Here is a 23,612-nt window from a genome sequence, read left to right on the forward strand (position 1 = left end):
GAAGTGCTTTATACAACTTGTTTCATTCATCCATGCTTTTTCTAAGTACTTTCTATCTAACATTCACACATATTCATAATCTGATGGATGCATCGGAAAGCAACTTGGGGTTAGTATCTTGCCCAAGGATATGTGGGGATCAAACCACCAACCTTCCAATCAGTGGATCTCCTCAGCTGCAGCCACTCCAGAATTGTTGATCTTTTAATTTCCAGAATCAGATGGATGTTAAATTCTCACCCCAACCAGTCGCAGCAGATGACCACCCCTCCCTGAGCCTGGTTCTGCCAGAGGTTTCTTCCTTTTAAAAGGGAGTTTCTCCTTCCCACTGTTGCCAAAGTGCTTGCTCATAGAGTGTTGTATGATTGATGGGTTTTTCTCTGTATGTATTATTGTAGGGTCTACCTTATAAAGCGCCTTGAGGCAACTGTTGTTGTGATTTGGCGCTGTAAATAAAATTGATTGAAATTGAATTGAATTAAATTGATGAGCAGATTGTGGAGAGTTTTTCAAGGAGTAGTCAAATAATTATGAGTATAAACAGCATCTATCTATAGAGGTAAAGTCCCATTAATCTTGGGAATGAGGTTCTTAACACCTAAATGCTATAAAGAGATACAATGGCCACCTTCATTTTCCCACCATGTTTTATTTATGTCCTACACTCTCATCTCTCGCTGTTCTTGCAGTGGTGTTACCTCAGAGCTGTTTGCAGCCTCCAACCCAGGAACCTCTGGTTTCATTATTTACAGCGCAGACATAAATTAATCATTTTCCTGAAGGAACCTCTGTTGCAGTCTGTACTTCTTAAAAATAATAATCAAATATTCATTTTACATCCTCATCAGTTGTAGGAATTGAGTATGTGAGTATTTATTACAAAGCGTGCTGCGGGGAAAAGCCTGTTCTAACGTTTGAGTCTAAGGTTTATTTTTCAACAGGATCTTGAGCTTTATTGTGAAAGGTTTATGTGGAAAATAAACAACCGGACACGCGATGGTTTTACCGTCATTATTGCTAACGACAATGCATAAAAAATCCATAGTGTGGTTATATAAAATATAAGAGAAAGAGAGAACTTTAAGAAATTAATATAGCCACTACAGTGACCATCAAAACGATGAAAAAATATTGCCGTAAACAGTTTATTTTGCGACACCACGAAACAAACGATAGCGTAAAATGAAACGATAGACTTTTTTATATCGTCATCCGATATATATCCTTATATCGAACAGCCCTAGTATGAAACCAATTACAGACTAGGGCATTGCCAAAGTTTTAGTGTCAAGAAGGTAGCTAAGTCCTGGCACTGGACAGCAATAGTTACGTCAAATATCTCATAACACAGAATTTTTTTACATGTTGATATGATGTTGATACATATGAGATATCACTGGCATATTTTAAGTATATGGAGCTCATGTCAGAGTGACTTGCTTAATGAAATGGGAAACTGGATTAATACATAAAATAGCACTGAACCTGGTAAATTACCAACAAATCTAGCTACAGTGATTTCACTCTTCTGAATGAAAGATGGTGAGGTCAGCTGCTGTCACGACTGCTCCGACCACTTTTTCTTTGTCTTTGTTTTTTAAGTTAGTTTTCAGCGTTTCTAAATCGGCAAAATCATCACCATTGGGTACATTAGGTATGACAGTGACACTCTTGTTTCTATTGGTATACAATGTACTCACAATTAGAAGTTTTTAACTCCGGATCCGAGCTGGCCGAGTGAGATCTTGAGGGAGAACAAAGGGAAGCGGCGGCGGCCTAGAGGGAAGCGAGCCGGCGTCAGGAACAGGCTGAGAGCTCGTGCACACCGCACACCTCTGCCTGGCATCCTGCTCGCCAACGTCCAGTCACTGGAGAACAAGCTTGACGACCTCAGGGCCAGGGTAAAGTTCCAGAGAGACATTCGGGACTGCAATCTCCTCTGCTTCACCGAGACATGGCTGAACCCAGCGGTGCCGGACCACGCCATCCAGCCGGCCAAGTTCTTCTCGGTTCACCGCATGGACAGGACACGGGACGTTGTTCCTCTCACACGCTCCTGCACACCAAATATGGAACTACTGTCCATCATGTGTCGTTCTTTTTATCTACCTCGGGAATTTACATCGGTCATTATAAGTGCCGTTTATATTCCACCACAAGCGGACACGGTCACCGCCTTATGCGAGCTGCATGAGGCACTCACACAGCACCAGACACAACACCGGGACGCTGCGCTTATTGTGACGGGGGACTTTAATAGCGCCAACCTCAAACGCGCAGCGCCGAACTTTTATCAACACATCACCTGTCCCACCAGAGGTGTAAGGACACTGGACCACTGCTACACTACGGTCAAGGACGGCTACAAGGCACAATCCCGCCCTCCGTTTGGCAAATCTGATCATGCCGCCATCTTCCTCATGCCAAAATACAAACAAAGGCTGAAACAGGAAGTTCCGGTTCAGAGGAAGGTCGCGTGCTGGACGGATCAATCGGTGGCCGCGTTACAGGACGCACTCGATGACGCAGACTGGGGCATGTTCAGAAACAGCTCCGATGATGATGTCAATGTGTTTACGGAAGCGGTTGTGGGATTCATCGGGAAACTAGCAGATGATACCGTGGAGACAAAGACTATCACAACGTTTCCCAACCAGAAGCCGTGGGTAGATATCCAACATCTCTTTATCTCAGTCGGTGATCCCCACATGCTTCAAAGAGTCCATCATTGTTCCTGTCCCGAAGAAACCCCACCCTGCTTCTCTCAATGACTATCGCCCTGTAGCCCTCACCTCAGTAGTGATGAAGTGCTTTGAACGCCTGGTCAGAGACTTCATCATTTCTTCACTACTAGACACACTGGACCCACTACAGTCCGCTTACCGTCCAAATCGTTCCACAGACGATGCCATCTCTCATCTCCTCCACACATCACTCACTCACTTGGACACTAGAAGGGGGAATTATGTTAAAATGCTCTTCATAGACTACAGCTCTGCATTTAACACCATAATTCCCTCCACACTCACCACCAAGCTGGAGCATCTGGGACTCAGCTCATCTATGTGTCAGTGGATCTCCAACTTCCTAACTGGCAGACCACAGGCAGTAAGGATGGGCGGACATGTCTCAGCCTCGACCACTCTCAGCACTGGCGCCCCCCAGGGGTGTGTTCTGAGCCCCCTGATGTACTCTTTGTACACATATGACTGTGTGGCCACTACCAGCTCCACCACCATCATCAAGTTTGCTGACGACACCGTCGTGGTGGGCCTGATCTCTGATAACAACGAGACGGCCTACCTGAAGGAGATTAGGAATCTGGAGAACTGGTGCCAGAGGAACAACCTCCTTCTAAACGTCAGTAAGACAAAGGAGCTGATAGTGGACTTCAGCACTAAGCAGGAGAGGAACTACCAGACCCCCGTCATCAACAAGTGCCCAGTGGAGAGAGTGGACAGCTTCAAATACTTCGGACTTCACATCACGCAGGACCTGTCATGGTCCTGTCACATCAACACCATGGTGAAAAAGGCCCGTCAGCGTCTCTACCACCTCAGACGCTTGAGAGACTTCCAACTGCCCTCCAAGGTGCTCAGGAACTTTTACTCGTGCACCATAGAGAGCATCCTGGCGGGAAACATCTTAACCTGGTTCGGGAACAGCACCATGCAGGACAGACGAGCTCTACAGAGGGTTGTGCGGTCAGCTGAACGCACCATCCGCTCCGAGCTCCCTGACCTGCACTCAATCTACAGCAGGCGGTGCTGGACCAAGGCCAGGAAGATGGTGAAGGACCTCAGCCATCCCAACAACAGACTGTTCTCTCTGTTGAGGTCAGGAAAGAGATTCCGCTCCCTGAAGACCAACACAGAGAGACTGAGGAGGAGCTTCTTCCCGCAGGCGATACGGTCTCTCAATCACACCACCACACAATACTGACCCACACATATAGTTCTTACACACACACTGGACATTCTGGACATTGTTTTCACTTCATCACTTAAATCACTTTAAGCATATTTGCACTGCACAAGACATAATGTGGATTGCACAACACTGGTTAATACTTGTACAGCTGCTGTTATTGTGTGTGTGTATATATATATATTTATTTATATTTCTTCATACATTCTTATATAGTTCTATATTGTGTATTTTGTTGTACAGGTATTTTATTTTCAACTTTAATTTATATATTTTATCTTATTCTTTCCCAGTTAAATTTACCCTTCATTCTAATTTGTGTTGTACAGTTATTTCATTTTTAACCTTAATTTATATTTTATTCCTTCCTAGTTAAATTTACCCTTTTTAATTTTTCATATTTATTTCCTATCTTATTCATAGCTTTTTCCTTTTTTGTTTTCTTTAGGTCACGAGCAGTTGTCCAAGCATTTCACTACATATCGTACTGTGTATCACTGTGTACGTGACAAATAAAATTTGAATTTGAATTTGAATTTGTTCATTGACTATATTCTAATAATAAGCAATTCATAATAACAATAAGAATTCTATTAATAATGTTGTTGTTACTAATGATAAGCTCAAGTTCTGAACTAAAATTACATTCACAAAATGAAACTCCAACATTTCAAACAAATTACAGTGAATATAAGAATCAAAGTTAAGCCTCGGGCTGAATACAAATCATATTTCATGGTGTTGCTGTGTGTTTGAAATAACTCACCGCCAGAACGGACAGAAGCCACTTCTCACTGCCTCTGCGCGCGCGCGCGCGCACACACACACACACACACACACACACACACACACACACACACACAGCATCTTGTCTCTCTAAGCCTATGTCTTTCCAATGAGAGCCTTCTTCTGTCTCTGACACAGACACACACACACACACACACACAGGGAAGGGTTCTCGCTGACACATTTTTGCAGAAAAATCTAATTCATGTGCTCTCCGCCTGCAGTAAGCATTAAAAAATGTGGTATAAAAAATGTGCAGGTAGGTTAAAAACCGCAAAGGGCTTAAATTTAGGTCAAACTATGCTGTAAACAGATGCAGAGACTGCCCGTGGCTTTCAGTATGTGAGGAAGGATGACAATAAGCAGCGCTGCAGAGCAATGTTCATAAACTCTGTATTCATAGGCACCCGAGTGTGTTTTCACTCCAGTTATTTCAGCTCATTTTCATGCATTTTATTACCGTTTTTCTTATGTGGTAACTAAATATCGGTTCAGCTTTTGACATGCTACCTTTGATGTTCTGCACGTGGATAAATAATTTTTCATATACTTCATCATTCCCACAGAGCCTCTGTTGTTGACATTTGCAGACGGTATATGAGGCGCACAGATAAACTCAAAATGACTGTCCACAAGCACAAGCGGGCTGACACTCGGGTCAATACATGATTTATAAGCAGTCGGTATTTTGCATTGCTCCCCTGTGGACTTGCAGCACCGCCAGTCAAATGCAGGTTGCGTCATCCATAGGAATTGATTAATATTTGATCATGATGTTAAAAGCAGTGGTGAAATAGCTGCTTTTAGAGTCAGCATTGTGGTGAGTGCTGATTTAAGCATCTTGCAGCTTAATATACAAGCTGAGAACACTCAAATATTAAAACTTATATAAACAAGTAGCAGCCACCATTAATGCTGGGAAAAAGCTCCACAAATCAGCTATGTATGAATGAATAACTTTCTCTATCAATGTGGAGAAAAAATGACCATAGTGCAGGAGAACGTGATCTCCAGACTATATGTTTCCTGTTGTTCAACTGGGTACAAATTCAAATGTTTTCAGAATTTATATGTTACCCACCACTACCACGTATCACAGGAGCATCAACTGAAGCCAAAATGCAAAGACTTCGCCCAGTTCTTCTAGGGTGGATACCAAAGTCAAATAAAAGACATAATTTGTCCACTATATCCAGGACTGCCCTGGGATCTTCTCCCAGTTTTACATGACTGAAACACATGAGAGTTTCCAGAAGACATTCTGCTTTCGATTTGGGGGATCAGTGACTCTCCTCTGATCCTGAATGAGTGAGTTATATACTCTTAAGGTAAGGCTAGATGGAGGAAGCAATTAGAAATAAGTGAATTGAAAACTTTGTCTTCAGCTCTCTCTTCAACATAAGAGCTAAATTCATTGACCAATAATTTTCTCCAACAGATTTTTCTGTAGAAGGAAAATGAGCACATCTTAATTCAGTCATCCGTCCATCCTCTTCCGCTTATCCAATTCAGGGTCGTGGGCTGGGCTGGAGCCTATCACAGCTGTGATAAGGCAAGAGGCAGGGTACACCCTGGAAAGACTGTCAGTCTGTCACAGGGCTAACACAGATGGGCCATTTAGAATAACCAGTTAACCTAACCCCTAACTGCAGTCCAAAGACTTTAGGGGGAAGCTGCAGTACCTGGAGAAAACCCAGACAGACAAACAAGAACATGCAAACTCAACACAGAAAGTCCCTAATGGACCTTCTTGCTCTGAGGGAACAGTGCTAATCACCATGCCACCATGCTTCCCCACATTATCTTAAATTCTGTGCAGTAGCAAAATTGGGATAACCATTGATTTTTCACCTTCAGCACTGGCTCTCAAAAGAAGTGCAACTTAACAGTGCAAGGACAAATGTGCAGTATTTCTGTAGTTTCGTCTTTCATCATAACTTTTCCGTTTGCTCCTCTTACAGAGGGAGAGACTGCGAAACATCGAGAGGATCTGCAACCTGCTGAGGAAGGTAAGCAGTGAACAACAATTTTCATTCATCTTGTGCAAGTCCTATACATGGTCAGAAACAAAGCAGATTGGAGACTGGTAGGGAAGTGCACAGAATAAGAGGGAAAGAAGAAATGCATCTTGTAGTGAAAATTCCGTTTTCAGGTGACATCTGATACAATGTATCCAGAAAGCTTTCACAGCACTTGACTTGTTCCACATTTTTTTCATGTAACAGCTTTATTCCAAAATGGAATCAGTTCATTTTCCCAAAAAAATCAACACACAATACCCCCTGGGATGATCTGATATCCTCGTGTTGGTGTTGTTCCCAGACCATCATGAAAATGTTGTTCCAGGTTCAACATTGCAAGTGACCAATCACATTGTTGTGACGTTATTCCTTTGCGCGCCAAGCCATTCGTGCATTTATGAAATTCCAATGTTGCAAGGACAATATTAATTCTGCTTACTGTTTATTAAAGGGTTACGGTTAGGGTTAGGGTCAGGGTCCGTTGATCGGTGGACAGAGGCGGTTTCATGCAGCTTAAGTACAGTTTTTTGTTTTACGCTAGTTTTTCCCGAAGTCGCAAAAGTATGACGTCACAGCATTCTGATTGGTTACTTGCAATGTTGATCCTGGAACAACATTTAGTATGATGATCTGGGAACAACACCAACATGAGGATATCAGATCAGCCATACCCCCTGATGACACATTGAAAAACCTTTGCTTGAAATTCTTACATATTTATTGAAAATAGAAAGCAAAAATAAATTGTGTACATAAGTATTCAAAGCCTTTGCCATGACACTCAAAACCAAGGGTGTCGAACTCCAGGCCTCGAGGGCCAGTGTCCTGCAGGTTTTACATATCACCCTGGATCGCAACACCTGAATCAAATAATTAGTTCATTACCAGGCCTCTGGAGAACTTCAAGACATGCTGAAGAGGTCATTTAGCAATTTGTATCAGCTGTGTTGGATCAAGGACACATCTAAAACCTGCAGGACACCGGCCCTTGAGGCCTGGAGTTTAACACCTGTGCTCTAAACTACGCTCAGGTACATCCTGTTTCCACCAATCATCTGTCAGATTTTTCTACAACTTCATGGATGTCCACATGTGATAAATTCAGCAGATTGGAATATATTTGGGAAGCCACACACCTGCCTATCTGTTGTCCCATAGTCGCCAGTGCCTGTCAGAGCATGTATATAATATATTTTTTGGTTTCCAGGGTTGTGCATCACTGTTTTACAGGTTTTAAATGAATTTTTCAATTTGAACAAGGATGCTTTGTTTATTATCTTTCCTCGCAATGTACTGAAATCAAATGGTAGACACACATTGAAAGGTTCTGCATTGTGTTTTGCAGAGCTGTGCTGTCTGTTTCAGGTTTTGTGTGCCTTGAGGGCTCAGTATGAGGTTGAGAGAACTCCTCCCAGCTTCAGTTTGGCATCTGTTTCTCCCTCCACCTCTCTGAAACGCAAACCACATACTGTTTGAACTTGTGCATGCAAGCGTGTGTTTGTGCATATGTTTGTGTCATGCTGGAGGTTCACTGGCTGAACAGCTGATCTTGATCATCATTGTTGTTAACTCCAGCACCCAGCTCCTGCACTAGTCCCCGGAGAGGACATTTTCCCCTACAGATCATATGCTGAGATGGATAAACACACTGACATACTTACACAGACATCCAGACATGCTGTGCTTGGAGCTGTGACATACTGTGCAGGTAACAGTGAAGGTTGCTGGACACCATAGGCTGTTTAAAAAAATGGATGTAGCTTGTGGAACTAAAAGGGATAGCAGGGGATTTATATGTTGCAGTTGCAAAAACAAGTGTAGTTGTATAGAATGACCTTAGTACAACACTTTTCCTTAGTCACTGTTATTTATTTATCCTGTTAAATAACTGCATATTTTATAAATTCCGATTGTCAAATTCAGTATTGTCAATTAATTTCCAGAAGGACAATAAACCAGTGGTATGCTGTATAGGGCAGGCTTATTCTATGGTTTAAAAGCCGCTACTGTTAAATCACACATTGTCCCTTTTTGTATATAAATATATAAATCTTAATCTTGCTAGGATTTTGTTATGATAGCATAGTAACAATAAAGACTGTTGAATCTTCAGTCTTAAGGTGGAAACTCTATAAAAGGGGTTGTTTTTAACTAAATCCAATGCCTACACTGCCATTAGTGACCTTGGTGCATGATAAAAAGTCATGAATCATAGTATAAAGCCTTTAAAGGCTACAGAGGCCTAATACAAACAGAGATATCCACCTCAAAAAAGTGGTAAAATCCATAGATTAACAAATGTATTTAATCTGTCAATACATTAATCACCATTTTGTCTAACCATTATTCAGCATATGAGGTGACTGACGATTATGCACTGGCTAGTGAACTAAAGCAAAGAGAAGCAGCAGGAGAGGAAATTCCTGCCAAGTGCCTCAGGCGACAGCTTCTGATTTCATACATTCAGACAGAATCACACATTATGAGTTACACGCTTTTAGAAACTATATTTCACTGTCTTGCATACTGTGCCTGTCAGCATGATTGCCTAAGGTCCTGATGCATGAGGATCTGCTGCATTGTGGTGCTTTTTAAATCCTTTTTTGAGAGCTCTTCTTTCCCCTTCAAAAACTGTTCAGTTCACACCGACTGGCACGCTCACAGCATGTTGGTCCTGACTGATTTGGCTAAAAGCTTTGGCTGTATTTCTTTATGTTGGCATATGCACTTGGCAGTTTTCACTGCACACATTCACAAGCAGGCACATGGACACGTGCCATTTTTGTTCTCAATGGAGTGTGTTGTGTTTGATGGGTTTTGGATGACTGGAAACCCATGCAGATGACAATAGCTTGAGGGGATGTACTGTGTTCTTGTGTGTGTGTGTGTGTGTGTGTGTGTGTGTGTGTGTGTGTGTGTGTGTGTGTGTGTGGTGTTCATTAGATGTGCTTTCTTGCGGCTTGAAGCCACTGCGTTGTCACAGCAACTGAGCAAACCTGAGCGTACTCATTAGTGCTCTTCCTTTATTTTTGGGTCTGTCTTGGGCCTTTCTTCTCTCTCTCCTCTATTTTAACATTATTCTACCTTTCTCTTTTTTATCCCTCTCACTCTAGCCTCTCCATCTCTCCTAGTCCACAGATTCACAAGTGTAATAATGAGAGAATGAGTGAGGTATTGCCGAATCAGCAAAGGCAATTTTTTCAATCCCTCTAGTAGGTACTCATCATAAATTAAGATAGTTTACAAATATCCAGGAATAGCTAATGCTATCAACACAATCAGAAGAAATAATGAATGTGATGTATCCCAAAAAAAGCCCTGCATTCAGTTTTTGAGATTGGCTCAAAATTTTATAATTAGTTGTCACATGATGGAACAGATTCTATGTAATACCAATTTTGTTGGAGCACAAGACACGATGACGATGGAAAAGCAGATGGGGAATGACAGAGATATCCTAGTCAATGGGGAAGTTAAGAAAGGAAAGTGTTGGAAAATGACTTACTGCCATCAGCAAAACCTCTCTGATAGAACGTTTGCTCGGAAGCAACGAAAGCAGGACCAAATGACTAAACTCTACAATAGTGTTCACCCCGGAGACAGCTCTTAAAGCAAAGGAATAAATGATGAAAATAAGCTGTTCTAGACTGTAAAGACTGTTAATGCTAATGTTTGCCATGTGCTGATATATACTGACAGTGGAAAAATTCCTACCAGAGGAGCGGTTAAACTAAATAGCTGTGAAAGGGATGCGTTGGATTGGCCTTTACTTGGAGATTATGTATCGGAATTTCGGGAGCGCGACCACGCCTCCAAACACACCTTTACCTACTAAAACACTCTCAAACCTAAAATGAGGACGTGGGCCCAGCTAGTGAACTACTTTAATGTTATGATGTTGTGACTATGATGCTAGCTGTATGGTAGAGCTAGACAAACAGGTAGCGGTAGCTGGTTTATGTATAAATACAGTGAATGATTGAAAGAGAGAAAAGGGGGCTTTATTTTGCACTCACAGAGTAAAGAGAAAGGTTATACCAGCGCTCTGAGTCACTGCGAACTGTGTGCACACAGAGAAATGGATTAACTCCACTGTATTTAATTAGTGAACTTAATTGGACAGATCACCAAAAGAGGCAAAACTGTTTTTCTTATTATTGTGGCAACACTTTTTTGACAAATATTTTATGCATATTTTTATCATTTATTTTACACACATATAATGAAAACAATGCAATGATTTTCAAATCTTACAAATGCATATTTTATTCTTATGTTTAAACTGAGGAAAATATTACCAAATATTTCAGTAATTGATACTAGGAAGAAACATTTACAAATTGTGGAACAATTTCAGAATAATGGCAGACAAGCGAATCCTTTTGGCAACATAGTGTATATTTTTACACAGCGTCCCAACTTTTATGGATTTGGGGTTGTTTAAAGTCAAATGATGCTGATTTAGGTTAGCAATACATCATTAAACAGGAATAGCACATATATATTACATATTGTTGTTGTCTAAAAGCCTAGTGTTGAGGCATCTGGTGTTGGATTATAAAGGTGTCATTAATAACAAAGACTTTTCCTGTACTTAAGCTGAGTTCATCTACATGTTCTACGGAATGCCTAAAAAAGCTGTATTCGGACAACTGGAAGAAAATAACTACCCAGTCAGGAGCAAACTTACTAAAAAGCTTCAGAGTTCAAATTGAGAGAATTGAATAAATAGGCGTCATGATAGGGTAATGGCTGGTGTAGACACAGCATGTTTTGTTTTGTTTTTTTAAAGTACAAGTATGTATGTTTTCTTTTACATGTGAATGCATAGCACACATAAACCACTGCATATTATTCTTGAAGAAGTGACTGTGCCAGAGCTCACTCATAATGACATCCAGTCTATGCAAAAGCACTCTCTAAAGCCACCAATATTTATCTCTATCACTAAAATGGTGAGCTGTCTGCAAGAACTCTGCATGTTATTGGGTTGAAGGTATTTGTAGAGTAGTTCCTTTGGCTAAGTTGCCACAAGCCATTTGTGCTTATTAGCATATTGTAGGTTAAATACCAGAGGCAACTTTCCATAAGAGTCAATCAGTCAGTGGTCTAACAAAGGAATGATGGCACTTATTTGCCTATTGCAGTCTACTGACATCCTGTCTGTATTAACATGACTCACCAAGCTGCTTCACATAGAATAACTCAAAACTGAGACTGTGATGATTTAAATGGTTTGGACTTGATGAAAGTTAACCCACAGCCTAGAAAACAGACACGGATACATGAAGCCAGTATAGCCGCGTCTGTACACACATAGTAACACATAACACATAACATACTTGTTACTGTCTGTTAATCTAAACTGCAATAAAAGCATTAAGTAGTTCATTTCTTGGCTGATAAGGTTAAAAGCAGATACAGTCAGTCTTTCTGTCCCTTCAAATTGTATCATTGGTCTCCAATGATTTCCTTTACTGGAAAATACAAAAACTATTTTAAAGGGCATTCAAAACTTCACTTCACAATGTCTTCGTTCTAAATAGATTAATGTCATCATTACTGTGATATCAGCAGCACAAAATGTGGACAAATCTCCCAAATAGTACCCAGTCCTGTCTGTGCTAAAATCTGCTTTGGCCTCCAACTACCAATACTCAAGGTCTGGGACAGGCGGGTCTGGGTTTTTCAGAAACTGCTGATCTACTAGGATTTTCCCACACAACTAACTGGGGTCCAAAAAAGACCAGTCTGAAAAATGTGTACAACTTCACATATATTTAAAGTTTAGCTTAGTTTTAAACTGCCTCAGCATGTGATGACCAACAGAGACATATGGGGAAATTAATAAAGAAAGAAAAATTATGCAACTGCCATACGCTAAACAAGTCCAAGCAACAACAATGCCATCCAGTCTTCTGCAGAAGAAAAACACTGTAAGTACAGGGCAGCACTGCAGAAACAGTGTAAGTTCCTTGTCAGTCACAATAATGAGCTTATATGCAAAACGCAGAGCTTCCTGCATCCCACACACTTTCACCGGGAAGGAAGATTGGGGAGGTGGAGAGAAGGGTGGAGACCTGGATGGGAAGGAAGTAAGAGATAAGAGGAAGAAAACAATTTAGCATAATAGCACTTGCCTTTATGCTGGAAAGAGTCAAGATTTCACAACTTTGTTTTGTATTTTTCTCTGTTATAATTAGATAGAATATTCCACATTTGTATTTGGTATTCAACAATTGTAAATCAATCTAGCTTTGTTAATGTTATACATATGACAGCTGGTAGATTTTGAAAGGTTCAACCCATTAAAAAAATAATTATTACTTCCTTTAATATGGCTAGGATTGGCCAACCATCCATCGGTCTTCTTCCGGCCTCCGGTCTTATTTGGGGCAGCAGTCGCAGGGGCAGCAGTCTAAGCAGAGAAGCCCAGACCTCCCTCTCCCCAGCCACCTCCAAAGCATTCCCAGGCCAGCCAAGAGATATAATTTCTCCAGCAGGTCCAGGGTCTGCCCCGGGTCCTCCTCCCGGTGGAACATGCCCCGAACACCTCACCCAGGAGGCGTCCAGGGAGCATCCTTGTCAGATGCCTGAACCACCTCAACTGGCTCCTTTCAATGTGTAGGAGCGGCAGCTCTACTCTGAGCCCCTCCCAAATAGCTGAACTTCACACCTTATCTCTAAGGGAGAATCCAGCCAGCCACCCTTCGGAGGAAGCTAATTTCTGCTGGTTGTATCCATGATCTTGTTCTGTAAAATTTGGCAAACTTTGGCATTTCTGAGAATGCACTGGTATAACAATTCTTATGCCAGTGCATTTTCAGAATTGTCATTTAGGATAATGTTTGTTTTGTTTTGTTTTTGTTTCCTTTGCATTTCTTCCATTTTGCTTCTCAGCCTTTATTTTAGAACTATTTCACTGTATCAAGTCCTGTTGTTATTTGGATCATATGCATTGGTAGGATACTGGATTGAACGACAGTAGCTAAAAGTTCATATGAATGTATTCCAAGAACCACAACAAGTTGCCTGTGAACTGTGGTTTTCTTTCTGTTTATAACTAATCAGAATAGATCAACCTCACAAGCAAATTTATGAGGGTTGTTAGATATTTACAGAACCTGCTGGCACCAAAAATGTATTGCAATTAAAAAATGGATCTGATTTATTTGTTTATTTTTCCCCCCAAAGTGATAAATATTGACATTTGGGGAGAAAAAAAACAGAACATTTCTTCAGAAATCTTTAATTCCGTCTTAGTTTGATTCCTCCACTGAGTCAAACATGGTAGCAAAATTCTTTCATGAGGTACAACCTCGATTCAATCATCTGTCCATCCGAATGCAGCTTGTAGACCTTTTCCATTCATCCTTCCATACGTACATAAGAATGCAGTTCTCTTACAAAGAACCTTTCCCAAACCACAGCACAAGGTTTCTGTAAATGGCATGGAAAGCAGGATTTCCAAACTGGAACACTGCAGACTTACTCTCAACAAGAATATCAACTCTGCCTGTCACCCTGCTGAAAGTTAACTCACTGTGGATTCAAGCCCAAGGCAGAACAGCACTCAATGCATTGGGAATATTTATTAAATAATCATGGGGGTTGCTTGGTTAACTGTTTTGCAGGCATATGGTGGGGCAGTAAGTTTCCATCTGCCGAATGAAACAAGATACATTAGTAGTTCTGCACATTTGCAAGTTATATGGAATGCAGGTTTGCCTTTTTTTCTTTTAAAGTTAAATTACTGTTTTCCCAGTCAAGCTGATAAGACAGCATGTGTCCATGAAGCCAGTTACATATTACTGATACATATATCGTGCAGTATATGGCAGGTATAGAAAATCAGAACACTGGTTATTTAATTTGTCAAAAAAGTTCAAAGTAATGGATGGTGTTTGGTTGTAAACGGCATTGTGTTAATGTGTGACCAATCCCAGATTGTGTGCTAATAAAGGGTACTAGTGTCATTTAAGTTTGAATATGGTTCTAGCCATATTCAAACTGAACTAGCAACTTAAAAATTTTGGGAACATTTTTAAAATTAAAACCCAATGAGATCCTTTGTCACGGTTAGCGATGCAAATTGTGTGGAAATAGGAGTGACAGGACCCAAGTGCAGATACACGAAGATGAGGTGGGTTAAACAAAAAGCAAGACTTTATTGTTGGCTGCAAAAACACTTTCATTGTGAAAGGACTCTTTAATCTACCTACTGTACAAAAGGCTAGCAGAAAGCTGGGTTGTAATGTTGTAGAGCTTGTCATTTCATACAGACATGTGGATGCCCTTTGGCTTGCTGTAGTTTTCTTTATCTTAGTTGAGAAATAATATTTCTAGCCTAATATTTCAGAAACCAACTGAAATACTGCAAACTTGTTTTGGCATTCAGCACAATTATCAGTAACTTTTATGTCAGTTAGTACAACTATGTTAGCAAATCTATTTGCATGCTTGATTGAAATATTCTCATCCCTATATTTTACACAGGAAAGGAACTCAAAGTACATATGCAACAAGGTAAATTGCAAAAATCTACGCGTTCCCACCTCTTGCATGCCATCCTGTCATCACGCTGTCTTTGTAGATACAGACAGTACTCTTTTTATGCCAAAACCCAGTTTGCTCATCACGTTAGCAAATCTGGCCACTGATTAAAGTTTGTAACAGTTACTTTGACTGTCGTGATAAATGAATGATCTAAAAACTAACTAACCTCCCATCCAAATCTTCTTTTTTACACCATAACTATTCCTAATGAAATGATATTTTTTGCACTTCCTATAGAGTACAATTTACATTGGGTCCTCTTTCACGTTGACTTTCCCACACCTTGAAGACTGGTCCTAATATGTCCAAGTAATATAAAATGGGATTTTCATAGATCAATAATCTCATCTCTACTTGCCTTCCTTCTCTTCTACATGTTACTGATGTCTAGGTAAAGCTTGCTCCGCGTTTGAGTTAGGAAATGGTGATGCAGAGAAACTGGATAAGGAGTAATGAAGCTAGAACCAATGTGTGCTTCTAATGTTGCTTTTGAAGTTTACAATGCCTTTCTTCTTCACTTACTTTGACTCAGTCACTGTCCCTCATGCAGGTGACATCCATCTCCACATCTCACACTTGCCCTCCTTTGCTTTTGTACTCCTACACAATTTTGTGAGTATATATAAATATATACACGGCATGAAAGTCAGCATCTGTGTACACAGGTGCTGTAATCTGTGTGATGTCTGTTGTGTGGCCACTAAGGGCCTGTCCTGCATACTCAGATAAAACTCTCAAGTTTGTCAAGAGACTGAACACAAAGCAGCGATAGGTGCACTGCACTTATCTGTTTCTCGGATTCTAGACAGATAGGCAGAATTCTGAATTTACCAATAATCATTCAGAAATGCACATTTTGTATATCAAAAAAAGCAACTGCTCATGTAACTGCTAATTTCATTGACACTCCAACTGGTCATCCCTATTATGACTGGTTTAATTTTACGGTGGCTGATTTCACTTAAACTTTCTCTAGAAAACAAAACAAAAAAAGACCATTTCATGTACATGTGTAATAGTTTTGCTTGTGCCAACACGCTGTGATGAACAGTGTTGGGGAATACATGTACCAGCGTATTTAAAATACAAAATATGAGTAACTGTATTCTGTTACAGTTACAGTTTAAATAGGTGGTAATCAGAATACAGTTACTTTGTTGTAATAAATAGAATACACGGCGGTCATTTGATAATACGTTGTGTTTCGGAGTTTGGAAAAATAGCTAAATTATATAATGTCATTTTATGGCATTTTGTGCACTTCTGAAAAAGAAGTTGAAAAAAGAATAAAAATATTAGATCCAAAACTGTAAATGAAAGGGAAAAATCCCCCCAAAAAAGCAGAACATCTTCAGTGATTCTTAATTACATTTAGCTAATTACACCACTTTATGTTAAACCTTTACTAGACCCTGTGCTGCGGTGCCAGCTTTTTATTCTAACAGCGTAAGCTGGTTGTCAAAAGTTTCATCCATGATGCCGAGTGTAATTCTCTGGGTTACTCAGCTGTGTGCACATAACCCAACATGTAATTTAGTAGGAAGAGCTGTCACTGTTTGAATATGTGTGAAAATGACCTTCTGCTTTTGAACAGCGAACCATGGTGGGAAATAACCTAACACTGACAGCATCCTGGATGCTGCTGCTGCTGCCTAGAAAACAGTTGTATTGTTTATACTGTATTCAGTGAAGATGGTACAGGTAGCCACTCACTGTCTAACAGCATGTTTACAGAAAAGCTGCCCTGTATATGTTTAGTCAGTCATACAGTAATATTACAGCAACAGTCACATACCAACTCGTTTTGTCTGCACGTATGAGCTTTTGCCTTGTAACTGTTACATTCATACATTCAGACTCCTTTGCCAACATCTGCTATAGCAGATGTGTTATTCTGTGTGATCATGCGGGGAGTGAGTTTCTCTACGCTTATATGTCCTCAAGCAAGACACTGAATGCCTTTCATGTCCAGCTCTGTTGCCGCCACTGACTTTTGATAGAGGAAAAAAAATCCTAACTAGGGTCCAAGAGAGCAACATTATCATTATGTGCGATTTGTAGTTAATTTGCTCCCTTAATGACACAGTGCTTCAGATCAGGGCCAAGGCATTCAGTGACAGAGGTTTAGCTGCATTACTGTTTCACCATGCTACAATCCCAAGGCTGATTTAAACAGCAACATATTCATAGTCATTTAAAGTCACAAGTAAGGGTGCTGCTAGAATATGCGGGCCATTTGAAACAATGTTTCTCTGGGCTCTGGTTAATTACTGTAATTTGAAGATCCCAGTCGAATCTTTATTGGTCGTCTTCTTCAGCTGGCTCCTATAATCATTATCATGTTTTACCCAAATAGCAACAGCAGTGGACTCAAAGAGTGGTGACTATGTTCACCAATTCCACTGTGATAATGCCGTGCTTAAACCTTCACATTGGTTGGATGGTCATAGACTCTGACACTCTGAAAATACAGTGACAGACAAACAGATTAGTGCAGCGTCTGCAGTATTATAAGTGCTAACATTCACTTATGGTGAGGGGCGCTACGAATGATAGCAAAGCTGCCGGTCTACTGGTCAATCTACATTCCCACCCTTAACTATGGTCACAAGCTGTGGTGGTGATCTAAAGAATGAGGTTATAGGTAGATGGAGCGGAAATGAGCTTCCTCTAAAGGGCTTTCCCACAGAGATAAGTTAAGGAGCTCTGTCATTCAAAAAGGGATCAGAGTCAAGCCAGTACAGAGTCCTTCATATTGAACTGAGACAGTTGGGATGGTTTGGGCACTGGGATTGTCAGATATAAATGTTTTAGTCATGTCCAACTGGAAGGAGGATGGCTGGGAAAGGGAGGTTTGGGGATCTCTCCCCCGGTCAACTGGACCCAGTTAAGAGGCAAAATATGGATGGATAGAAGTAACAATATCACTGCACAGTTGGGATAATAGTAGAACTTTTGCTGTGACTGCACGGTTAGAAATATGCCTTAAAAACAGGTGTTTCACTTTTAAATGCCCTAACATCCCCTTTCCTGCATTAAGTAGTATCGTCAACAACAACCAGCATAACTTTTTCCAATATATGACAGGGTATAATCAGGTCTGCCAAAGTCGAGGGTGTGCAGAGAAAAGAGTGGGAGAGGAGGACTCATTAACTTGTCAGAGAGTCTTTGAATCATGGAGCAAAGAGACTAGGCGGGGGGGGGGAAGGGAGAGAGTAATGACTAGAAGCACTGACACTGTGAGGAAGCCCATTGCTTCCACACAAATTCCAGAATATTTCAATCAACAGAAAATTCTCACTGAAATGTTACCAGGAATTCTGTTCATATGGATGATGCCACCACAGTTTACCTCCAATATAAATGTTTAGTGCGAGTTTAAGAAGCGATGCCATTTTAATTTTAAGGTAAATATTTATTGTCATTCCACTAATACTGTGCAGTGAAATGCTAGCTAGTACTAGCTTTAAGAACTAAACCGGGGTTTTAATGTAAAGAAACGGCATTAAACTTATTTATAGTTTGAGGGCCACACAAGGAATAATAACCTTTATTTTCTTTTAAGCATATCCCTACATTTTTCCTACAAGTAAATTCTGTTTCGGCCATTTTCACTAGACACCCTTATCCAAGAAGGCCCTGCCAGGGTTGAACAGGCCCCGGAGTGTCCCACTGGTTTATGTTAAATTGTTATTTCTCTTCTTCTTTCTTCTGTTTCGTTTTCTACAGTTTATTTTCTTCTATCTCTTCACTGCAACTAAGAAATTATACTTACCTCTTTAAAATTTATGGTGCCTCACTTCTTCAAAGGGATAGAAAAGGTGATAAAGAGAAGTAAGACAAAAGGGACAATATAGAGAGCAGAGAGGAAAGCCGGAAGGGGGCGCCCGATCTGGCTTCCCACACCTCTCCGCCGGATCGGGCTGTACACTCTACCTCCCCACTGCCTGCCAGAAAAGGAAAAAAGAGCAGAGGGGAGAAGAGCAGAACATTTTTCTTTTCTTTTCTTTCATTGCTCCTTTTGGTTTCACTACCATGAGGTTAACTGCACAGTCCCCAGGAGGCCCTGAGACAGCTGTGTCACTCAAGCAGCGAAATTTCTAATGTTATGTTTTACCCTTTTGACGCCCCCTGTTGAGGCAGGTCCACCACGGGTTGCTCAATCTTGAGTGTGTGTTTTGTGGTTAGCTGACTGCCTTATCTGCCCAAGTGATGTCAGCCCTTTTTAGCCATAGTCAGTAACTGGTCCTCTCAGCAGTGTTAGCTAATTCTCTTATAACCTGCCGTTGTGCCTTTCCTCTGATCCCAATCTCTCTAAGCAGTTTTGCTATTGTACTGGCAACAAAGCCCACTTCTACAGGGCGCACCTTGATCTTCCAGCCTCTGTCCTCTGCCTCAGCGGACAAGTTGGCATACCGCAGCTTCTTACGCTCAAATTCTTCCACAATTGCTTCCTCCCATGGTACCGTCAACTCAATGACGTACACAAGTTTTTGGACATTAGACCAAAGGACAAGGTCGCAGAGTAGTTGTTACGATCTCTGTGGGAAAAATTAGCCTCTGATCCAAGTCCACTTGCATCTGCCAATCTCTGGCAACCTTCAGCGGGCCCAGGTCCAGGGTTGAGGGGGCTTGCCCTCGGCTTGTCTCCCTCCCGGACAAATGTTGATGAAAACTGACGCTCCTCTTGGTTCTTTTGCACTCAACTTTCTTGGCTAGACACCTGTGGACCTGGTTGTGTCTCCATGTGTATCTGCCCTGAGGCTAGTCCTACAACCAACCAAGATGTGCTTGAGTGTGGCTGGGACTGTACACAGCGGGCATGGACATTTGGGAAGTCTGAGGCGCTTCTTACCGTAGGAGCTCACTAGCTTCTCTAGTCGATTGGCACGATTGAGTGAAACCTCGTACATTGTCAATGGTCTGGGCAATAACCCAAACTGGAAGCACCAGAGCTTCAGTTTCCCTGGGAGTGCTGTGTTGTTAATCCACTTGAGGTCATTAGCCAAGTTGTTCTTAGTTGTTCTACTTGCCATGTATCATTGAGGTCTGCATTATAACACCGTCTCAAGCTCTTTATGGGCTTCTCTAAGATTGTTGGAATTGGTTCTCCACTGATATAGAATTGCTCAGCTATCAATTTTCCTTTAATGATGGAGATGCTGCGAGATTTACTTGGCTTAAACTCCATTCTTGCCCATTCGATGTTTTCCTGGAGCTTCTGTAGCAATCCCCAGTACATGGTTTTGTTGTTGTAATGATGGCCATGTCATCCATGTAGGCTCTAATGGGAGGAAGACGAAAGCCACTCTTGAGTCTCTCACCTCCCACTACCCACCGGGATGCCTGCATGACCAACTCCATTGCCATGATAAATGACAGAGGGGAAATCGTGTAGCCTACCATAACTCCAATTCCCAGTTGCTGCCAGGCTGTGGTGGTGTTCTCAGCTGTAACACAAACCTGTAAATCCCAAAGTAGGTCTTGACCAGACCTGTGATGTGGTTTGGTATGCTTAAATAGTTGAAGGCCATCCACAAGATCTCGTGCGTAACTGACCCAAAGGCATTGCCAAGGTCTAAAAAGGCAACATGAAGGTCTTTGTTCTTTCTTGGCAGTGTAAATCTGGTGCCAGATGACGCTGGCATGCTCAAGACTTCCTGAGAAGAAGTAGATAGTCTTTGGGCCAAGACACTGAAGATCTTCCTCTACATTCAGCAGGCTGATCTGGCGAAACTGGCTGATGGATAAGGAGTTCTTCTCCTTAGGGAATATACCAGAATACCTCCTGCTTTTCGCCAAGCCTTTGGAATCACTCCTTTCTGCCACAGTACTTTCATCAGCATCCACAGGTATTTGAAGATTCGTGGGGTGTTTTTATAGAGCCATTAAGTCCTGGGGCCGATGCTCCTCTTGCCTGCTTCACTACCTTCTCCACTTCACTCCATGTAGGTGGTCTTGTGTCCATTTGGTGTTCAGGTGCCTGGATAGGTGGCATATCACTCGGAATAGTAACTGGCTCATGCCTCTGATCCTCAGAGTAAGTTTTCCTCAGATGACCTTCCAGGTCTTTTATGGGCATTTTGAGGCACCCGCTCTTTTCTTCGACAAAAGGGCCCTTAATAAAGTTCTATGGGTTGCTGAAGAACAGGGTCCTTGTCCGTTCTTTTTTCTTAAGTTGTCATTTGAGGTGTTCTTTTTTTCGTAGCTTAGTAAGTTGTTGCTTTATTCTATAGGGCAGGGCAGTAAGTCCCTCCCTTTCTGTCTCATAGGCCCTCCTCCACTGTTTCATCAGTTGTCTTCTCTCTTTCACTAATCTGTCAATTTTCTGCTGTCTCCTGGACTTTAAGTGGCTTAAAGGGCCTTCTGCTGTCTCTGAGTCTTGCTCTTTACCTCAAACCACTCGGCCCCATAGCTGTAGATGATGGTTCCCAGGTTCTCTAACTTCCTTTGAACTGGACCCTTTTGTTGATCTACAGGGTGGGCCATTTATATGGATACACCGTAATAAAATGGGAATGGTTGGTGATATTAAAGTCCTGTTTGTGGCACATTAGTATATGTGAGGGGGCAAACTCCTCAAGATGGTAGGTGACCATGGTGGCCATTTAGAAGTTGGCAATTTTGGATACAACCTTTGTTTTTTCAATAGGAAGAGGGCCATGTGACACATCAAACTTATTGGTAATGTCACAAGAAAAACAATGTTGTGCTTGGTTTCAACGTAACTTTATTCTTTCATGAGTTATTTACAAGTTTCTCTTTGTTCACAGCCATTGACATGTCGAAGAGGTTAACATGTGAGGAGCCGATCGAAATTGTGTTGATAATCTGGTGAACGCAGTAACCGGGTCATTGCAGCCAATTTCAATGCAAAACACCGTACAAGACCACCCATCTCCCATGCTACAGTTAGCAAACTGCTTGCTAAGTTTCGGGAAACTGGTTCAGTGTTGGATTTGCCAAAATGTGGACGCAAGAAAACTCACTCAGAAATCAGAAATCAGAAATCAGAAAGGGGTTTATTGCCAAATGTTGAGCAGGTTTACAACATTAGGAAATTGCTGCGGTGCTTCAGTGCAAACATAGTGTCATAAATAGCACTTAAATAGACATGAAAAAATAAAAGTAGGAATAAGAATTAAAAGTGCTACGTAGAAAGATATGTGCATGAGATATGCATGAGATATATACATGAGAATAAGAATTAAGAGTGCTACGTAGATAGATATATACATGAGTGCAGGTGGTGATCAGTGCCAAACATGGAATGATGCAGTGACACAGCGTAGGGTCATGTGTTAGTGGCGGGGACAGTCATATGGTTATTGTTCATGTGTCCAACAGCAGAGGGGAAGAAACTGTTCTTATGGCGAGAGGTTCTGGTGCGAATGGACCGGAGCCTCCTGCCTGAGGGTAGCAGGTCAAACAGACACTAATGAAGAAACATCAGTGGCTGTCCTAGTTTATTCAGCAAGAGCCCACAGTGTATCACTCGCCGCATGTCACTGGAGAGTGGCATTATTTGAACATCCCTTCGGCGGATATTAGCTACTCACAAATGGCACCCTTACAAACTCCATCTACTGCAGCATCTCAATGAGGATGACCCAGATCGGCGCACAGAATTTGCAGAATGGGCAAAACAAAAATTGGAACAGGACCCTCAGTTCACGCAGAAGATTTTATTCAGTGATGAGACAAACTTTTATGTGAATGGTGAAGTTAACAAACAAAACCACCGCTATTGGTCTGACACTAACCCACATTGGATGGATCCCTCCAAGACTGTTGGAACAACAAAAGTGATGTTTGGTGTGGTATATGGGGTACAACGATAGTGGGTCCATTCTTCATCAATGGGAACCTCAAGGCCACTGGATATTTGAAATTGCTCTCTTTATGCACTGAAGCTGGCACGTTCCCTGAGTTTTTCCAGCAAGATGGTGCACCACTACATTATGGGTGCCAGGTCCGAGCATTCCTAGATGAACAGTTTCCTGGAAAGTGGATTTGTCATCGTGGGCCAGTTGAATGGCCCCCAAGGTCTCCCAATCTGACCCCCCTAGACTTTTATCTTTGGGGTCATCTGAAGGCAATTGTCAATGGTGTGAAGATATGACATGTGCAGCACCTGAAACTACAGATACTGGATGCTTGTGCTGGCATTTCTTCTGCGGTGTTGCTATCAGTGTGTGAAGAGTGGGAGAAGAGGGTTGCATTGACAATCCAACACAATGGACAGCACATTGAACACATTTTATAAGTGGTCAGAAACTTGTAAATAACTCATGAAAGAAAAAAGTTACGTTGAAACCAAGC

General features: G+C 41.5%; 1 protein-coding gene across 3 annotated transcripts in view; it reads left to right on the forward strand.

Moving 5' to 3' along the window:
* The window catches only part of cnih3 (cornichon family AMPA receptor auxiliary protein 3), a 149,716-nt gene that overhangs the window by 56,974 nt on the left and 69,130 nt on the right, over positions 1 to 23,612 (forward strand). For all 3 annotated transcript variants that reach the window (XM_085246883.1, XM_085246881.1, XM_085246882.1), the window contains exon 3: positions 6,675 to 6,722. In XM_085246883.1, coding sequence (XP_085103009.1) covers positions 6,675 to 6,722 — 48 coding nt within the window. The remainder of the gene's footprint in view (positions 1 to 6,674; positions 6,723 to 23,612) is intronic.

The sequence above is a fragment of the Mchenga conophoros genome, linkage group LG15, assembly GCF_057382185.1.
Source record: "Mchenga conophoros isolate Kocher_MC1m ecotype Shallow Benthic linkage group LG15, M_conophoros_male_GT1.1, whole genome shotgun sequence".
NCBI lineage: Eukaryota > Metazoa > Chordata > Actinopteri > Cichliformes > Cichlidae > Mchenga > Mchenga conophoros.